At 39.7% G+C, this 18,746-nt stretch overlaps 1 protein-coding gene across 4 annotated transcripts in view; it reads right to left on the reverse strand.

The window, feature by feature from the left end:
• Positions 1-1,666: 1,666 nt before the first annotated feature.
• DCP1B (decapping mRNA 1B) overlaps positions 1,667-18,746 on the reverse strand; it is a 74,041-nt gene continuing 56,961 nt past the window's right edge. For all 4 annotated transcript variants that reach the window (XM_032796716.2, XM_032796718.2, XM_075069571.1 and 1 more), the window contains 4 exons: positions 16,756-16,884; positions 15,147-15,992; positions 5,717-5,965; positions 1,667-1,880 (listed from right to left, as the gene is read on the reverse strand). In XM_032796716.2, the coding sequence (XP_032652607.1) occupies positions 1,800-1,880; positions 5,717-5,965; positions 15,147-15,992; positions 16,756-16,884 (1,305 nt within the window). In that variant the 3' untranslated portion in view covers positions 1,667-1,799. The remainder of the gene's footprint in view (positions 1,881-5,716; positions 5,966-15,146; positions 15,993-16,755; positions 16,885-18,746) is intronic.

Here is an 18,746-nt window from a genome sequence, read left to right on the forward strand (position 1 = left end):
CAATAGAATCACTCCTTTGTATAACGGATGAGAGATCAGAATCAGGCCTCTTCTCTTCAAGGTATGCCCTCCATGATATCTGTGCAACCTGTTGCCTTCAGTGGGTTTGTATAGTTGTAAGTGACTGAAATTTACTAAAGCATTTTGTTGATTACCAAAAAGAAATAGAATCCAGCTTGTTCTCTTAGGGTTTGCTTACACAGGAAAGTTTTACCGGTTCTACATAGTTACACAAGTATAACCCCTATGTGGACATACTAATTCTGGTATAAGAATGGCTGTTTTTAGTTTAGCTTAAACCTGTTTCCAAACAACAAATTGAACCAAAAAAAGCCACTCTTAGAGTGTGTGTGGGTCCACTATATAACCAAACAACTATATCAGTTTAAATTCACACCGTACACAATACTGAATACATATGCCCATGTAGACAAGGACTTTGCTGATTTGCCTTGACAGTACTGGGAGTAAAGCAGTAAAAATACACTTTTGTCAGTACAATCAAGAAATCTGGCTCTGAAACCACAAAGGAAACAGTTCTGGTGAGTAAGAAAGTACTGTTTTTATACTGTAGCATTACAGAGTAGAAAAAAATTTGGACTGATTTTTTCTTCGATAAGGACTATGAACAAACCATGGCTTTACATATACCATCTGCCACTGATGTATGTAAGAACTAAAAACACGACATTTGTCTGTTTAGTCTGATTGATTTAAAAATGTGTTAATGTGGAGCACATTGCTCATTGTAATCTACTTCATTCCTATACAAGTTTGGAAGTATATTAAATTCAGAGCTTAAACTTGACAACTGACCTTTCAGAACTAAATACTTAGTCCACGTGGTAATAAAATGAATGCACTGCACACTCTGGCTAATCCATTTTATTTTCTTTATAAATGGATCATTGAAACCACTGACCCATCTGCTCTTGGAACATACTAAAAAAGGACTTATAAACCAAGTAACTTTTTTCTTGACCAGTTTACATATTGCTTATGATTATGCAGAAGCACAGAAACATGACGCTAGTGCCACATAAGATCTACATTAACAGCAAGAACACACACAAACAAAAGGGCCACCCTATTATTTTAAAAAACTCTTCAGAGTTCCACTTCTATAGCTGGCTATAAATATTCTGAAGACAAAATAGAAACTGATTTTCATTAAAAAATTGAGGAAAAATGTTACCACTTTCTTTGAAACTTTTTTTTTTTTTTGGTTAGAAAAGTGGATGGAACAACTCCCGTTTCAAAAGACCATTCCTCTTCCAAAAGTTCACCAATAGCTTCATATGCTTAAAAACAGTCTAACACTGCCACATAGTGGCCAGGAATGGGCACTGTCCATTGTGAAATAGTGTTGAGTAATGGAAGTAATAACATCTATCTGAGAAAAAAAAAAACAACATTAAATATCTAGTCCATGAATAACCACAGCCATAAATAAAAAGAAAAATGAACTCTGAGAACAGAGTCTGTATGAAGGAAATATAATTCATCTAGCAACAGGCCTATGTAAGAAAAATAATTTAAGATATTTTGTGATTAAGTCTTTAGCAGCGTTGTTACACTCCCTCCTGAGGAAAGCAGTTTCCACCCACACATTTCTTAGTACAGCGTGTACTTGCCAACAAGCAATATTTAAAGTGTAACTAAAAAGTCTAGGACTATTTATTTCATTTTATTGTTTTTAAAAGGCAGAAGCTTTTAAACAATGTAACACCACTTGGCATGAGAGACTTTTTCTTCCTGGAGTTCAGGAAGTCACAGAAATTTAATTTTAAAATTCTCTTTTACATAGACTTTTTGATTGCTGCCTTTCTCACACTGAAGAGATAAGCTTCATAGATAATGTTTAAGAAGTTGTCATCATTCTGAAAAACAAAATAAATAAGACTTGTTACTGGAAGATCATAGTTCTCAAGCTAAAAGATTCTGAATTCATTCAATTTCAGGGTCTAATGAATTTTCAACCTTACCATCCCACTCAAAATTGGCACTAGAAGAGGGTTTTCATCATCAGACATACAAAAACAGAACACAAAACCCAAACACTTCGTTACTTCCGGCTAATAGGTGTAACAGCATTTTTTGCATACATTGGCGGCATGAGAAAAGGGGGAATTCTCTTCTCTCTTTAGAAGAGCTGAAGACATGGAAAACAGGAAGTTTTGTAAATTCATAAGGACGTCGGCTGGGTGAAAGTCAGACTTTTCTCTTTCGTGCCCTGCAAGACTTCTGTAGTGATAACGTATACTTGTAATTTCTTCCCTTCACCCTAATTATCCCATATCTAGGAGGTCCTTTACATAGTTTCTGTTCCCCACCCACTACTGCAATAATAATACCAAAGTGCCTGGGTGAGAAGGTGGGCTGAATTTCTTTCTGTTCCTACACTAAATTCCATGCAGTCAAATTGCTGCACCTGCACTGAATGCCATTGGCTTTAATGGGCTTAATCTGCACTAGTTACTCCACCCATGCACAGTTAAATAGCTGGCTGATTCTTGATCACCTGCTTAGAGTCTAACTGATCCTCATATGTGGAGTTGGGAAGGAATTTTCCCTCAAATCAGATTGTCAGTGATCTTGAGGATTTGAGCATTCCTCTGCAGCATGGGATATGGGTCATTTGCTGGGATCATCCGGGTATCTTTATCAATCAGTTCCCAGCCACTGCAAGGGTCTCAGTCATTGGTGCACCTTGGTCCCTCCTGTTGTCTTCCTGTAGCACATAATTATTTAGTCTCCAGTGGGCTGTAGGCTTTGGTCTAATTTCAGTTGCTAGTTTAGTAGATGCTGGGTGGTGTTGGTGACCTGTGATAAACAGGCCGTCAGATTAGATGATCAGGTGGTCCCTTTTGGCTTTGAACTCTATGACTCTTTAGGATAGTAGTTCTCAAACTTTTTCCATTTTGCACTAAAATATTTTTCCATGGAGATCTCCCTTTCCAACACTTCAACACGTCACACTGGCTAGTTCTTAAAATGGTTTATTTTGCAGACCACCAGGATTTTACACACCACAGTTTAAGAACTACTGCTGCCGAACCTGACAACCTGGCAGAGTGGAGGAACAGAACAACTCAAATTACAAGGGAATGAACTAACCCATGGACGAGCATAGGAGGATAACTAGAATTAGGACATTCCTTCCCTGCTAGAGCCTCCTGCACTCCACGAAACACCTGACTGGGAGGTGCAGGGAGGGAAAGGGAGGCGCTGATCGGTGGGACTGCCGGTGGGTGGGAGGCATTGGGAGCAGGCGGCTGCTGACATATTACTGTGGCTCTTTGGCAATGTACATTGGCAAATTCTGGCTTCTTCTCAGGGTCAGGTTGGCCACCCCTGCTCTCCCTTGAAAGGTATCATTTGAAAACGCATAATTTGCCGAAATAGAATATCAAGGTAAAATGCATGTAGCAGCGTTATATGTGAAATTATAAACATACGCTGAAATCATGACTAAAAGTATGTGTTCCAGATAAGTCTGAGTGGCTGCCAACCAGTTCCTCAGACATATAGGGCAAGTTGATGCCTCAGCCAAGTGTAAACAAGGCTGATGGACTATTACCTGCTAAGTGGTCATTCTTTGGCAGGAAAGTGGGCAGAGGCAAGAATCTACATGTTAGCAAAGGAACAGCACGGAGTTTCCTTCCATGAAGACTGACTGTCCCCTGGCTCCCACCTGGAAATGTTTTTCAAGAGGGGGACTGAAAACATAAAAAGCAGGGGGCAAATACCTCAAGACACCCCCCTCTTTCTCCCCCTGCCCATCATATCCATTGCCCCTGAAGAGACAAAGGAAACCGCCATTGGACTCTAGGGGAGGAGTCCTGTCCTAAAGAGTTTAGTCAGTAAGACAGCTGAAAGCATGTGCTGAGGAAACTTTGAATCTAATGTAGTTAAGTTAGGCATCAATTGTGTTTTCTCTTTATTTTTGTTGTAATCATTTCTGACTTTTATGGGACTTGGCTGTTGTCCCCCCTGGTTATTTTTTAGTAAAAATCACAGACAGGTCACGGGCTTCCATGGATTTTTGTTTATTGCCCACAACCTGTCCATGATTTTTACTAAAAATAATCATGACAAAACCTTAACCTTATTTATAAGCACACACTGCATTCCATTACACAAATCATTAATGAAAAATACTGAATAGTACCAAACTCAGGACTGACGCCTGTGATATCCCATTAGATATGCCCTCCTTGCTGGACAGCATGAATATGGTCCTTCAATCAATTGTGCAGCCACTTCATAATAATTTCATCTAGATTGCTTTCCCCTAATTTGCTTATGAGAATGTCATGTAGAAGCGTGTCAAAAGTTTTACTAAATCAAGATGTATTCTGTCAGCTGCTCCTCTACTCCCATCTACTAGACTAGAAACCCTGTCAAAGGAGGAAATTAGGTTGCTTTGGCATGGTTTGTTCTTCACAAATCCATGCTGGCTATTCTATAACCCTGTTATCCTCTAGGTGCTTACAAACTGATCATTTTGATCCAGCATCTTTCCACGTATCTAAGTTAGGTTGACTGATCCTATACTTCTCCAGATCCTCTTTGTTCTCCCTTTTAAAGATAAGTATTATATTTGTCCGTCTCCAGCCCTCTGGACTTCACCTGTCCTCCAGGAGTTCTTGAAGATAATTGCTAATGGTTCTGAGATTGCTTCAGCTAGTTCCTTAAATGCCCTAGGATAAGATCCATTAGATCCTGTTGGCTTGAATACATGTAACTTATCTAAATATTCTTTTCCTATTTTGCATTCCTTCCTCCTTGTTAATATTAATTGTTTTGAGTATCTGGTCCTCTAACTTTTTTAGAGATGACTGAAGCAAAATACTCATTAAACACCTCAGCCTTCTTGATGTCATCAGTTATTAGCTCACATTCCCTGCTAAGTAGAGGATCTACACTTATGTGGGCAAGTAGCCTAGGCTTAGAAATTGGAACCCAAGACCTGTCCCTCTTTATTCCTTATAAATTATAGACATTTACCTTTGGCATTTACCACATCCCCTTTAAAACCACTGTTTCTAGTATCCACAGAATTTGAAGATAGGAAGGATCCTCAAAGAGCACTCATTCCACTCCATGTCGAATACAGGATTTTCTTCTACATAATATTCCTGAGTGTTTTGTCAAGACTATATCTGAGTCACGCAAGCTGGAAAACTACATTTAATGGACCTTGTTGTTAAAATATTTTCTGGATATTAATCCTTCATTTTTACTTGCTCACTTTCATCTAATTATTTCTTATTCCTACTTGAACTTCTCCTGCCCTCAACACGGACATCTTTTATTTCCAAAGTGCTGCCATTGAGATGCTCATCTTTTAGCTACACTACATACATGTAAGTAGTTTTCACCTTTAAGCCAATTCCTGTAAGCCCTTAGCATCCTTGTTCTCTCCCCTTAATCCCCTCAAATTTATCATTCTTGAACTGTTGCACCCCAAACTGCATACATTAATCAAAACACAGTTAAACCTCAACTGTAACAAGAGGGACTATTATCTCCTTAGCCAATGATTTAGTGCTTCTTTAATATATAACCAGAAACAGTACAACTGCCAGTGGATAGTTTAGTTTACTCATTTATCATTCAGACTGGTGGACAGGACCAATTATCCATCAGAGGTATTTAAATCAAAATGAGAAGGAGGGATACAAGCAAAGGGGGAATGTTTCTGATTCTTTACCTGGATCAGGTGTAAAAGTGTTTCCTGAAGCTGCATCTTGGTCAATGAGTTGCTGTTTATGACAGATGGCTCTGGATTCTGCATAGGAAGGAGAAGGCTAGCTGAACTGGAAGCAGATTCTTGATTTGCTGGTGGTAAGCACCCACTTTCACTTGCCTTTGGTGGAGCAGGTGTGGACTGTGTGAACAGCATGGGGGACATCAGCAATGCAGGAGTCACAGTAGCAGGAATGCGCTCAGGTGAGATGACCTGCGCATACACAAATTAATTAAAAAATGGAAGCATTTAAGCAACATGTATATTCACTAAGAATAGAGGGATAAAGATGAAGAGGACTCCAGGCAGAAATAGATTCACAAGAGCAGATATGCGGAGATACACTGAGGATTAAGAGTATCTGGGGCCCACAACCACCCAACCAATTCAAGACCACAATACTGAATCTCAAGTATAATAAAGTCTATATAACTGGCAAATTTGCTTAAATACAAATCAGCTTATTGTAAAAGTTAGACTATTATAAATACTAGCACTGTAGAAAATGACAAATTGCAACATTTGAGGTCCTTAAAAGGACGGTCCTTCCATGTCCCCCAGTTTGGGTTTTGAGAATATGCTCGCTTGTATGAGAGTGTACTTTAATAAATATTTTGAATTTTATAGTACGTTTTACCTATAGCTCTCAAAATACTTTTTTTTGGGGGGGGTGGGGGTATTTTACAGCTAGAAAAAACAGGAATATAAGATTAGGTGACTTGCCCAAAGTTCCATAGTGAGTTGTTGGCAGAGTCAGGAACAGAATCTAGTTTTGACTTCCTGGCCCATGCTCAATATACTAGACTAAAAAAAAAAAAACCTTTAAAGAAAAAGAGAACATCTTTACCAGAAACCTAGATGCTACTATGATTCTGTCAGAGTTCCCTGAATTTTAGTCTAAGCAGGGAGGCTCATATTGATTTGAAAGTAGATTGTGAGCCTGCAGGGTTTTTATTCTTTTAATTATGGGGTATATTTAGAACTATTAAATGTGCAACACCGACAATGCTGGTAGGAATAAGACAATGTGACAAGTGCTCTTTAAATGTTCACCACAAAGCTCCAGCAATGGGCCTTAATTCTAATCTGTAGCTTTCCTCACTGCTCAAGTATCTGGCATTATTTGAGAGGCTTCCAGTGGGAGCAATATTGGGTGATTGTCCATATGAAGAAAACAAAAAGCCCAACACCCATAGTAGCATCTTCTAAAGCTCTATGTAAGCTTGAAAGTTTGTATCTCTCAACAACAGAAGTAGGTCCAATAAAAGATATTACCTCACCCACATTGTCTCTTGAATATCCTGGGACCAACATGATAACAGTAAGTATTTGTTTTGTTGTTATTTTATCTAAACTATTTGGGCACTATTCAGCATAGTATGCAGTCACTCAAAAAAGAGAGAGAGAAAAGGACTAAGTTCTGAAGCTACTTCCTGATGGTAAATTTATAGGAGCAGAAAAACTTTCTAGGATTTGTGGATATGAAAAAGCATGCAATATTATGCTATCACTAACTCCATTGTTTAGTAAATATTACTTTTCTGCTTTTCAAAGCCAGACTACCAGGGCTGGTGCAAGGATGTTTCGCGCCCTAGGCGAAACTTCCACCTTGCGCCCTACCCCGTTCCCGAGCCTGGCAGCAGCTCTTACCCCCCCGTCCTGAGGCACCCCCCCCCGTGGCAGCTACTCACCCCCCCCACAGTCAGGCACCCCCCCCCCCCCGGGCAGCTCCCTGGGTAGCCGTGCGGCAAGCTCCTCCCCGCACCTGAGGCGCCCTCCCCCTGCCATGGCAGCTCCCCCCACCGGCCCAGGAAGCTGTGCAGCAGCTGCTCGCCCCAGCTTACCCCTGCTCCGCCTCCCCCCCGAGCATGCCGCGGCTGCTTCACTTCTCCCGCCTCCCAGGCTTGCGGCGCCTACGCTGATTGGTGCCACAAGCCTGGGAGGTGGGAGAAGTGAAGCAGCCATGGTGTGCTCGGGGAGGAGGCGTAGCAGGGGTGAGCTGGGGTGGGGAGTTCCCTGGCATGCCGCCCCCCACCCCCCTTACTTGCTGCAGGCGGCCCTCCCCGTGCCCCCCTGCCCCAGCTCCCTCTGCCTAAATGCCGGTGGTGACCGGGGCGGCCGAAGAGCTGGCCGCTGCGGTCGCCGCCGAAGAAAATGCCGCCCCCAAATCCTAGCGCCCTAGGTGATTGCCTAGGTTGCCTAATAGGTTGCACCAGCCCTGCAGACTGCTTTTAAAAAAGAACACTATTTACCTGCAATTCCTATTCCCCATGGTGCACAATCATAACAGAAAGAAGCAAGTCTGTGTTCCCTGCACATGAATGACAGGTCTTCCCTATTTCACTATGTGGCTGCTGCCAGCCAGCAGGGAAGGTGGTACACGCATGCCTGTGCTTGGAACACTGCTGGCCCCTAGCGTTGCTTATTAGTGGTTCTGGTCTAACAAAATGACTAATGCTGAGAGGGATGTTCCGAGCTAAAATAAAAGTAATATGCGTCTACAGAATTTGCATACAGCGTCAGGTTCTTAGAAATCAAAGATACCACTTTGCTGTATACAATCCAAGGAATAAGAATCTGTAACAGAAGTACAGAGGTACCATGTTGTGCTTTTAATAGCATGGACTTATTCTAGTCATGAACAAACATACAATGTAGTTTAGTAGGCATTGCTTAAGAATTATTTGTTTTTCATAGTAAGAAACTGCTTTTCACCAGTATACGTAAAACAGAGGCTAAGTGTGTAAGTAACTCTGCCATGTACTGGTGACTAAGCAAGTTAATATTTGGCTAGTGCAACATCTAAGTGATCCTCAGACCTCAAATATTTGTCTCAGGATAAGAAGAGAAAATATATGTACCTATTTCTTGTTAATGAAGTCTTACATTTTCTGTGTAATGAATTTAAAAATGTATATTCTTGTTAACAAATGAGATTCTACATGTTCATAAATTCTAGCATTTAAGTAGCTTCTGTACATGTGGAGGATAGTCTCCTTCAACACAAAGACTTTTTTTCAGTTTAGCTATTTAGTTCAGAGTTACCCAAGTGACAAAATTTATCCAACGGCTTCTGAACTTCCATTACAAATGTCAGATGTTGATTCTGGTACTATTGTTGTAATCTCTGTAGTACCCTCTGCAACTTTCACTGAGAGTGATTACTGTGGCTTGAAGGTCCTAAAGAATCTTTGGTAATGGAGTACTTTCAGATAAAACACCTTTGAGATGATCTCTTAGCTAGCAGGTGTGTAGGTGCCAAATTCAATGTTGTCAATATAGGACACAGGGCATGTCTACGCTTACCAGTAATCAACACTGCTGCAATCGATGCAGTGACTGTCCATTTAGCAGTTCTGGTGAAGACACACTAAGTCAATGGGAGAGCACTTTCCCATTGATTTGTGTACTCCGCCTCCCTGAGAAACGCAAGAGAAGTCAACGGGAGACTCTCCCATTGACACAGTACAGTGTAGCCAGTGCGATAAGTGGACCTAACTACGCTCACTTCAGTTATGTTATGTAAATAACTGAAGTTGCATAAGTTAGATCGATTTATTGCAGTAGTGTAGACCAGCGCTCAGTCTATTTTGACCCCAGTCAGCCATTTCTCTTATCTTTGAATAATTCCTCATAAGGACACAAATCCTAAAAATGTTGCTAACAGATTTTTTTCTGACAGAATTTAACCTGAGTTATTTGTTATTCAACATCCACTCATTTATCTCTGTCTTCACCACATCAAGACTTAAGTCTCTGACTCACCATCAGCATAGCAGAAGTTTAGTTTGTCAGTTGTACAGCACTGCAATAGGACAACAAGAAAAAATATGCTGCTTTGAAATAAAGTATTTACTTAAATGTCTCTGTTTAGTATTCAGCAATGATGTTGGCAGCTGGATAACATGGCACTTCGTGAATTTATGTTATATTGTTTGAGCTAAGAAATGTATTGGAACTCTTGTAATGTAAACTGGGGCCTACTATCACACACTAGCTGCCTGGAATTCCATATGTATCAAATGAGTCTCTTAGAACATTAGTAGTTAGAGTATGTGTTGTTGACTTCTGGCCATTTTTAGCGAGTATCACCACTTAGGACTAAAAACATTTCACCTAAAAACGTATCAGCAAATTCTAGATGTAGCTGTTGCCAAGATTTTGTTGGTTAAAACCAGGAGTACAAACATGTTTCTGTTGCCATGCACTTGTAGACAACTGGTGCACTCTTGTGCTGTTGATTACATCTTAAATTCAAACCCTGGATGCCAAATTTATCTGTAGCCTAGTTATTTTGTTATTGCTGTTCAGAAACTCCCTTTCTTAAATGTTTGTGATTGCAGGTTAACTGTTATTACCCAAGTACCTCATCTAGTATAAAAGACTCTTTTGTGACTGGAAAGTTCATTCCACCATGGGGTAAATGCTCCTAGGCATTTTCATGAACTGGCCTGTCATAACTAAAAAAAAGTGCCTTTCCAAGTTTAATTCAGAAATTATGGTATTTTTCAAATTTATTAAATGTTTTATTTGTGACAAGTAAAAAATACCAGTCGTATCACCACTGAGTACCATCACCACTACAAAGTCCCACATTTATGCACAAATAGAAGTAACGCTCTATTCTGAAAGTATGTAACTGATTTAAGGCTGGTATAAGAAGTGGGGTAAGCGGTCTATTATAAATAGGATAAATTATTTGTATAGTGTCAAGGCTATGGTAGGTACTCTTATGATCATGGCATAACTTCATGAAAGCACTTAAGCATGTACTTAAGGCCATCCCTATTCAGAACAGGACATGCTTAATGATAAGCAGGTGCTTAAAGTCCATTAGGGATCAATGCTTTCCCACTGGGAATTAAACATGCTTCCTTGTTGCCTTTAATATGGATAGTTTCCTGAACCGGTCTAGCACTAGGCTGAATCCCTCCTTTGTAGATTTGAGCATAACTGTTCAACTAGTCTTTCCTTTCCATTTGGGAGTTGGAAGTTCTTATGCCATATGGAGATGCATCACAAGCCAATTTAAAACTGGGTTTGTAATGTGTCAGGACTATTGTTGAGAAAACGCAAGCTATAGTCTCCTCATCATTGAAGAATCTTATCCGTTCCTTAAATACCCTTGGTCTTTTTTTCCCCAATAATTAAGATATTGTTGAGACAGCATTCTATTCCTGCAGATACTGTAAAATTTGCTTTACTGTCCTTTGATCTGTAGTAGGAGTAGATACCATGCTGAATGATAAACAATTATAAGGAACAGACTTTTTGATGCATTTGTTGTCAGGATCTGCTTTGATTAATCTTGCTTCAGGTTGTAAAAATATATTTGTGCCAAATCTATGTAATTTAAATGTTTATTCACTGGACAGGGTGGCAAACAAGTCTTCAGTCTATAGTAAAGAATACTGAGACACACTGAGAGGGATTGGCCCTGATTTTAAACTCTTTATAGATTTTTACCTTCCCATCTTTTTCAATAATAGGTATAACTGGCTTGTCCGAGTCACTGAATTCTATAGGAAATCCTGTGCTAACTAGCCTTTCTAAGTCTGTGTCTACTCTCTGACCAAATGGAATGGAATAGGGTCATGCCTTACAGAATCTAGGTTGGTACTGGTACTAATGATTAATTATATCTTAATCATTTTTTATAGTCTGTAATAGGTCTTCTAAACAATGCTGAATGTTTCAAAGGCAGTACAACCAGTACAACACTAGTGGTTGCTGATGTCTCAGCCAATAAAGCCATCTCCTGTCAGTCAATAGGAATCTTCTTGAGTAATGCTCTGCCAAGCAAGGTGAGATTGGAATTGCAATAATTGTTGTTGCATTTTATGCACATTTACAGTAGTAATCTCTGGAATGACTTTTCCCTGTACGTATTTTTGCTCTCAGCCATTGTTTCTCTTTGAATTCTTCTAGTAAAATTACTAAGATTATGAAGCCAGTATCAAGTTTCATTCTGAATGGTTGTTCTTTCTATCTCAGGCTTACCCAGATATAATTACCACTTCTTTGCCTTTTTCAAAGGCATACAAACTGAGGTCACTATCACTTATCAATATCAATCTCTTTTTCTGAGATGTCTTATATTTTTGTTATTTCCTATTAGTACAAACTGGTTTATAATATATAACCTGACACTGGACTATTTTCTAGGTTTGAATAGCTCATTTTCCCCATTCTGTGTGCATGTTTCATAGTAAGTTAGACAATTTCTCACACTTATAGAATGCAATTCCCTCACCCAGTGAAAACAAAAGTAATTACTGTGACTTTGGTTACCTTTTTGTTAGTAACTTTTAGGAAATGGATAGAAAATACCATAATGCCACTATATAATCCTATGATATGGTCATACATTGAATACTGTGTGCAGTTCTGGTCTCCGCATCTCAAAAATGATATATTAGAATTGGAAAAGGTATAGAGAAGGGCAACAAAAATGATTAAGGGTATGGAACAGACACCATATAAGGAGAGATGAATAAAACTGGGACTTTTCAGCTTGGAAAAGAGACGCCTAAGGGGAAATATGATAGAAGTCTATAAAATCATGAATGGTTTGTAAAAAGTGAATGAAAGAGTGTTATTTACTCCTTCATATAACACAAGAACTAGGGTGACCCAATGAAGTTAACAGGCAACAGGTTTAAAACAAACAAAAGGAGGTACTTCTTCGTACAATGCATAATCAACCTGTGGGACTTGTTGCCAGGGGATGTTGTGAAGGTCAAAACTATAATGAGATTTAAAAAAGAATTAGATAAGTTCATGGAGGATAGGTCCATCAATGGCTATTGGCCAACATAGTCAGGGATGCAACACCATGCTCTCGTTGTCCCTAGCCTCTGACTGCCCAAAGCTGGGAGTGGACAACAGGGGATGGATCACTCAATGATTGTCTGTTCTGTTTGCTCCCTCTGAAGCACCTGGCATTGGCCACTGTCGAAAGACAGGACCTGGGGCTAGATGGACCACTGGTCTGGCCCAATATGGCCATTCTTATGTTCTCTTTTTATTCATTAGGACTGAGGCCAGGTCAACACTACAGACCTGCATCAGTATAACTAAGTCACTCAGGGGTGTGAAAAATCCACACCCTGAGCGATGCACTTATATCAACCTAACCCTCCTGTGTATACAGTGCTATAATCAACAAGAGATCTTCTCATGTCGACATAGCTACCGCTTCTCAGGGAGATGGACTAACTATGCTGAAGGGAGAAGCTCTTCCACTGGCGTAGTACCTTCTTCGCTAAAGTGGCACAGCTGCACTGGTAGAGCTCTGCTGCAGTAGCACTGTATGTGAAGACAAGCCCTTAGTTATGTAACCACAAATAAGGTGCCACAGGACTCTTTGCCGCTTTCACTGCAAATAGTAATCTCCACTGGTGGCTGAGAAGTCAAAATTCACCTTTGTAAGCAATTGTTTCTGTAAAATTTCATTGACTAACCCACAGAAAACATGACCATACACAGAATCACCCAAATGAATCCCAAAGACATACTGTTCTGATTAAAAATTATATATATCTTGTGGAATTGGAAATGTTCAGCTCTTACCAGTGAGTTTAGTGACAAATGTGGCTGCAAATTGCTGGCTAGTTGATTAAACAATTTTGTTTCAGGCTTCTCTGAGTAGCAAGACTCTCTTAAGTAAAAAAGGATGGTTATGGCTAGTCTGGTAAAGTGGGGAAAGTCAAGAAGAGTGTGCCCATATTTCAGTGAGTTGGGAAAATAAAGTTAGCAAAGTTTTTCTTCTCAGTATTCACAAATTTGGAGCACATCTGAAGAGTTTTCTGGCTCCTCAAAGTAACATCCTTACTCACAGCTTCTGGACTTCATTCACCAGAACTGTAAAGCAATCAGCTTTCCAGTGGGGCTGCTAGGCTCCAGCACAATTAAAGGCCTTCTAGACTATCAGTTGGCAAAGAAGCCAAGAGGGACTTTAAATGCTAACCCCGGAACTGGACTTTTTGTGAGGACATTTGAGCATGGAAGCCATTACAAGGAAGCTAAGCTAGCTGTGGTTCTACCCTGGCAACAAGGACAGTAGTAATAGTCAACTATAATGTGACATTTTGTAATTGCACTTGAGGTGCTTCTTGAAACACCACAGGAACAGTACTGTTCCTCAAGTTTCTTGAATTTTCTAAGGTACCAAACCCAGACAGTTCCATGAAGCACAATCACCAAAATTCAGGTTGTTTTTTTGAAAGATAAAGAGAGACACTGGAAATATTTTTCAAGAAAAACAAGGATATAAAAAGTAGACAATTGTTGAATTACTACAAGTAGCTATTGTTGCACAAGAAAGACAGATTAGCAATGTAGGGAGCTGCCTCATCCTTAGTGGCTGGAAAAGAATGGACTGTTACTTAATTAAGGGTATCAGAGAAATCATGTGGATGGAACATAAACCTAGATAGAGTATTATTTGAAGATGTTCAAAAGGAAAAGAAAATCAAAATTACAATGTTAAATACAAGAACCAGTGAATAGTCCTATCAGGTCCCCTACAGAGGCAGTAACCAACTTCTTCATTGTCACATCACATTGGTGAGATTCGCTAGTCCTGTTCTGAAGATTTTTATGTTTAGGTCTGTTCTAGGCTTTAGCCCCTAGATGAATGTGAAGAAACGGCTTCCATACGTTGTTTAAATTGATGGACAAGGGGCACTTTGGGCAAGGGGAATGCTGACTCATTTTGATTCTGAAATCATCTGTAGGAGACACTCATCTGACTAGAACTTGAAAACAATGACACAAAGCTGGTAATTAGGTATATATCTTAGGTGCCTAAGAAAAAAAATCTATGCCTGAAGTATCTATGGCTATTAGTGATCTGGAAAGATCAGACCCTTCAGTATTTACATTACCAAAGCTAGGGTATCAGGACTTCTTGATGTTGGCATAGGAGCATTGCTTCTGCTCAGACCAACTTGGATATGATAGAGCTCACAGACCCCAGCAGTACAAGAGCATAACAAAATGAAAATGAGTCTGATGGCCTGAGATTTGTGTGGATACGAGAGAAATAGAGTAACTCCCCACTTAATGTCCTTCAGTGCCAGTGGGCTCTGCCTGTGTGGGGCAAGACGGGGGCACCTCCCAACTATAGTACTGTACTGTACGGCAAAAAAAAATTTCCCTGGAACCTAACCCCCCTATCCCGTTTACATTCATTCTTATGGGGAAATTGGATTAGCTTAACATTGTTTCACTTAAAGTCACATTTTTCAGGAACATAACTACAACGTTAAGTGAGGAGTTACTGTAATGGGAATTAGAGAACAGCCTTACAGAACTGAATTCTTTTGCACTGCAGCTCAAAAGATTCCTAGATACCTTCACCACAGGCATTAGTTCCTTAAATCACTTTTACCTGAAAGAGAGGGCTCTGCTTTTGTGCACCTGATGTCTTATCTATCCAGGCGTCCAAGGGTTTTAGAGTGTTGGTGTTCTGAGTAACTACAGGAAACTTAGCTGCCAAGGTAGGTCTGCTGGACACATGTAACTGCTGCTCCTGTTGCACTATCTGGAGTTTTTTCAATAACTCTTGAGGTGAAATCACTCCAGAACTGGTTGATTGGTTGCCAGAGAGGGAAAGTGGCTGTCTAGGAAGTTTGGACTGTTCTTTACCAGCAGTCTGAGGTCCTAAAGTCTGGGTTGGAAGAGAGCCATTGAAATATACCAGATGTGGCTGGGTCATGTTATTTATCGGTGCTGCTGATGCTGTAGCAGAAGTCCTGCTGAAGATTGAAGCTGTTGAACTTACAGTACCTGTTGCACTTGGGTCCATTTTGGTCACTGATCCTGACTGTCCCTGAAGTTTCTGTAACAAGCTTTGAGTGCCAGTTGTGTCCTGGGCTGGATGAGATGTTACAATACCATGAGAAGTCACAGGTTGGAAGAGTCCAGTGAAAACCTCCCCTACGGAGCGTACATTGCCATTTTCACACAGTCGATTCTCAGGAAGCTCAGACAGTGGATGAAGGTCTGTCCCACGCACCATAAGTTTTTGAATAGCTGGGCAAAGCTGCTTCTCTGCTGAGGGTGAATGTCTGCCAGGTTCCTCATAGGACAGCGAACGCACCACACTCTGCCTGACAGAAAGATTAAGTTGGTGCTTTTTCTGTGACTGTTCTGGGACATCTTGGTATATGGTAGGATTTTCTTGTTTTCCAAATAGTGCTGTCAAAGATAAGTGTTGTCGTTCGGAGTCCATGTTCTGCGAGAAAAAAGAGAATAAGTGAAACAGTTCTTGTGCACATTAAACTACATTAACTGTCTGAAGTGTTACCTTGAAGTATCTAAGGAACAGCCAAGACAACTGACCTACACTTCCTCCTCTCAAGAGGTTTATTTAATGATTGTGTCATGTGGGAGGAAAGGATTTTTCAACAGCCTTGAAATTCCTGGTCTGTGAGAAAAATGCCGCCTCCAGAAAAAAAGGTACCAACTTCACTTTCAGTGCCTAGAGAGAAGGGTCTCCTCTTACAGTCACTAATAAAATATTAGAAAAGCTCAAAAAGTTATGAAGGGGAAGAAAGGAACCTTCTGTCCTTGTGGGAAGTAATGTCATTTTCTGTCTGTTGCCTTATCATGGCACAATGGATGCAGCTTGCTAGATTTTGCATTGTGATTTTTTTTTTAGTTATATAAAAGGCATCGATCATGTATGGAAAGGCATTTGTACAAATTTAAATTAATAAATGAATAATAAAATAAGCTGTGTTCCACTGGCTAGTTGGGGATTTGTCTGCAACCACAACATTCCTAAATTGACAGATCAATTGTTTTTGCTTGAATCTGTTTTAAATAACCATTTTACACAAAAAGCTGTTTTTTGTAAAGAGATATTCATTTTGCATTAAGACCATCCCATTTACCCTAATTCCACTTTGCATTATTGTACTATTTGATCTACGCAAGCATCCTCCCATGCCTGATATGTTATAGCAGCACTAGTCAGAGTGCAAATTAAAGTGTACCTTGCCTTGCTGAGGTATTTGTTGGTGCTGAGTTTCAATGGGCTTCACTGGTATTGGTTTGATCAGGTTGGGGTTGTCATAGATAGCAGAGGAACTGGTCATTTGTTTTGGCTCTGAACAGGTCTTACACTGCAATAGAAATAAAACATATTTTGGAATGAAAGAAACTACCACTTTTTAAAGGGATGTTCTCCCCTAACTTTGTATCATAAAATCCCAAACTGGTTAAATCTTCAAGAAATACCACCACTTGCAAACCCTACAACTGATTGCAATAAATGAGGATACTGAATAGAAGTCTTTTCCTAGGAACGTTAGCATATGTAAGTTGATGGACTCAAGTCCACAATGCTTTGTACGTAAGCCTTTAAAAAAGAAAAAAAATCCCAATTCCCTTCCTCATCTTTTCCTTTTCCTGTATATAAGGGAAAACCAACCTGGCACCTTAGAGACCAGACCACAGCTATAGGTTCTCTCTATCAGTGAACAGCTAGTTCTGTCATGGCTTGTAAGTAGCTTAGGTACCTGAAGGATTTATATGCACATATATTTATAGGCAATCAATAGGCACATCTTACATATTTTATATTAGCATTTTCATAACCTCATAATTTCAGCTTGTCTGGCAGATATAGTTCTATTGAGAGACAACTGCCACCCTCAAAAAAGCATAAGCCTTGCAATTCAATGCACATTTGTTTTTCTTGAATGCTCCTGTCTGGATTGCTGCTGGTTTTCAAAAAGGAAGAGGAAAAAAAAGAAAGAGAAATGGAGAGACGATTAGAGAACATGAGCGTGTCAGTTTGAAAGCTGGTATCCTATGGCTTTTCCACTGAAAATTACATGGAACAAAATTTAGAGAGGGCCTATAAAATAATGCTGTACAGTAAATCACTGTTTACTATTTTTACTAGTTTCTGTTTTTTTTTTTAAAAACAGGCTTGTAAGGGAGGACTATATTTTAAATCTTTTTTCCTAGGGTTGAAGGTTATATTTGCTGATCTCCTCTAGATAACGGTCTCATGCCATCGACAGTCAGATAACATGTATAGTTTATACACACTTAAAAGCTTAAGGAAAAAAACTGAAGTATGTGATTGGTTAGCATTTGAGAGTATATTCATTTGTTAAACAGTGATATGTTAACTGGTATTCTTATCTCAAAAAGGATAGGGCAGAAGAAGAGGGGGATTCAGAGATGCTTGACAAAGATGATTAACAGTATGGAAATACTAAAATATGAGGAGAAACTGGGAATATTTAGTTTAGAGAAGGTGCAAATAAGAGGAAACATGCCGGAGGTAAACAAAATAATGAATAGTACAGAAAAGGTAAATCAAATGCTTTTCTTTACCCTCTCATAATTGAATGACAACAAATGTAAATTTGATAAAAGGAAATTATGCACTGTATAAAGAAAGCAGTATTAGCCCGTGGAACTCTGATACAAGATACTACTGTGACCAAGAGATAAGCAGGATTCACAGAAGGGTTAAATATTTGTATTAATAACAAGAACAAGTTAATTAGACACAACAAACAAAAATGTGGAGGAGCTATAAATCCTCATTCTTCAGAACATAAACCAACCTCTAAACAGATGAATATTAGGAAAAAGCTTTCCTTATGTCCAGATCATTCCTTAATTGTTGACTTTGGGCTTGTACACCTTCCTCTGAGGCATCTGGTTCTATGCATTGTTGGAAATAGAATAATGGAACAGATGGACCCCGGGTCTGATACAGTTCCTATGCAATTACTAAAACGATCGGGCTCTTAGGCTTTTGGTGTTCAGAGACCATTGCCTATCATGCTGACCCATGTCTTACTGTTTCGTTGTACGCCCCCATGTGTCTATATCCATGTACTAGCTCTTGTCTTAGAATGTAAGCTCCTTGGGGTGGGGACCATCTTTTCATTCTGTGTCTATCCAGTGCCTAGCACTGTGAGGTCCTGGACATGGCAAAGGCTCCTAGGTCCTATGGTGGTAC

Source organism: Chelonoidis abingdonii, chromosome 1 (assembly GCF_003597395.2).
Source record: "Chelonoidis abingdonii isolate Lonesome George chromosome 1, CheloAbing_2.0, whole genome shotgun sequence".
Taxonomy (NCBI): Eukaryota; Metazoa; Chordata; order Testudines; family Testudinidae; genus Chelonoidis; species Chelonoidis abingdonii.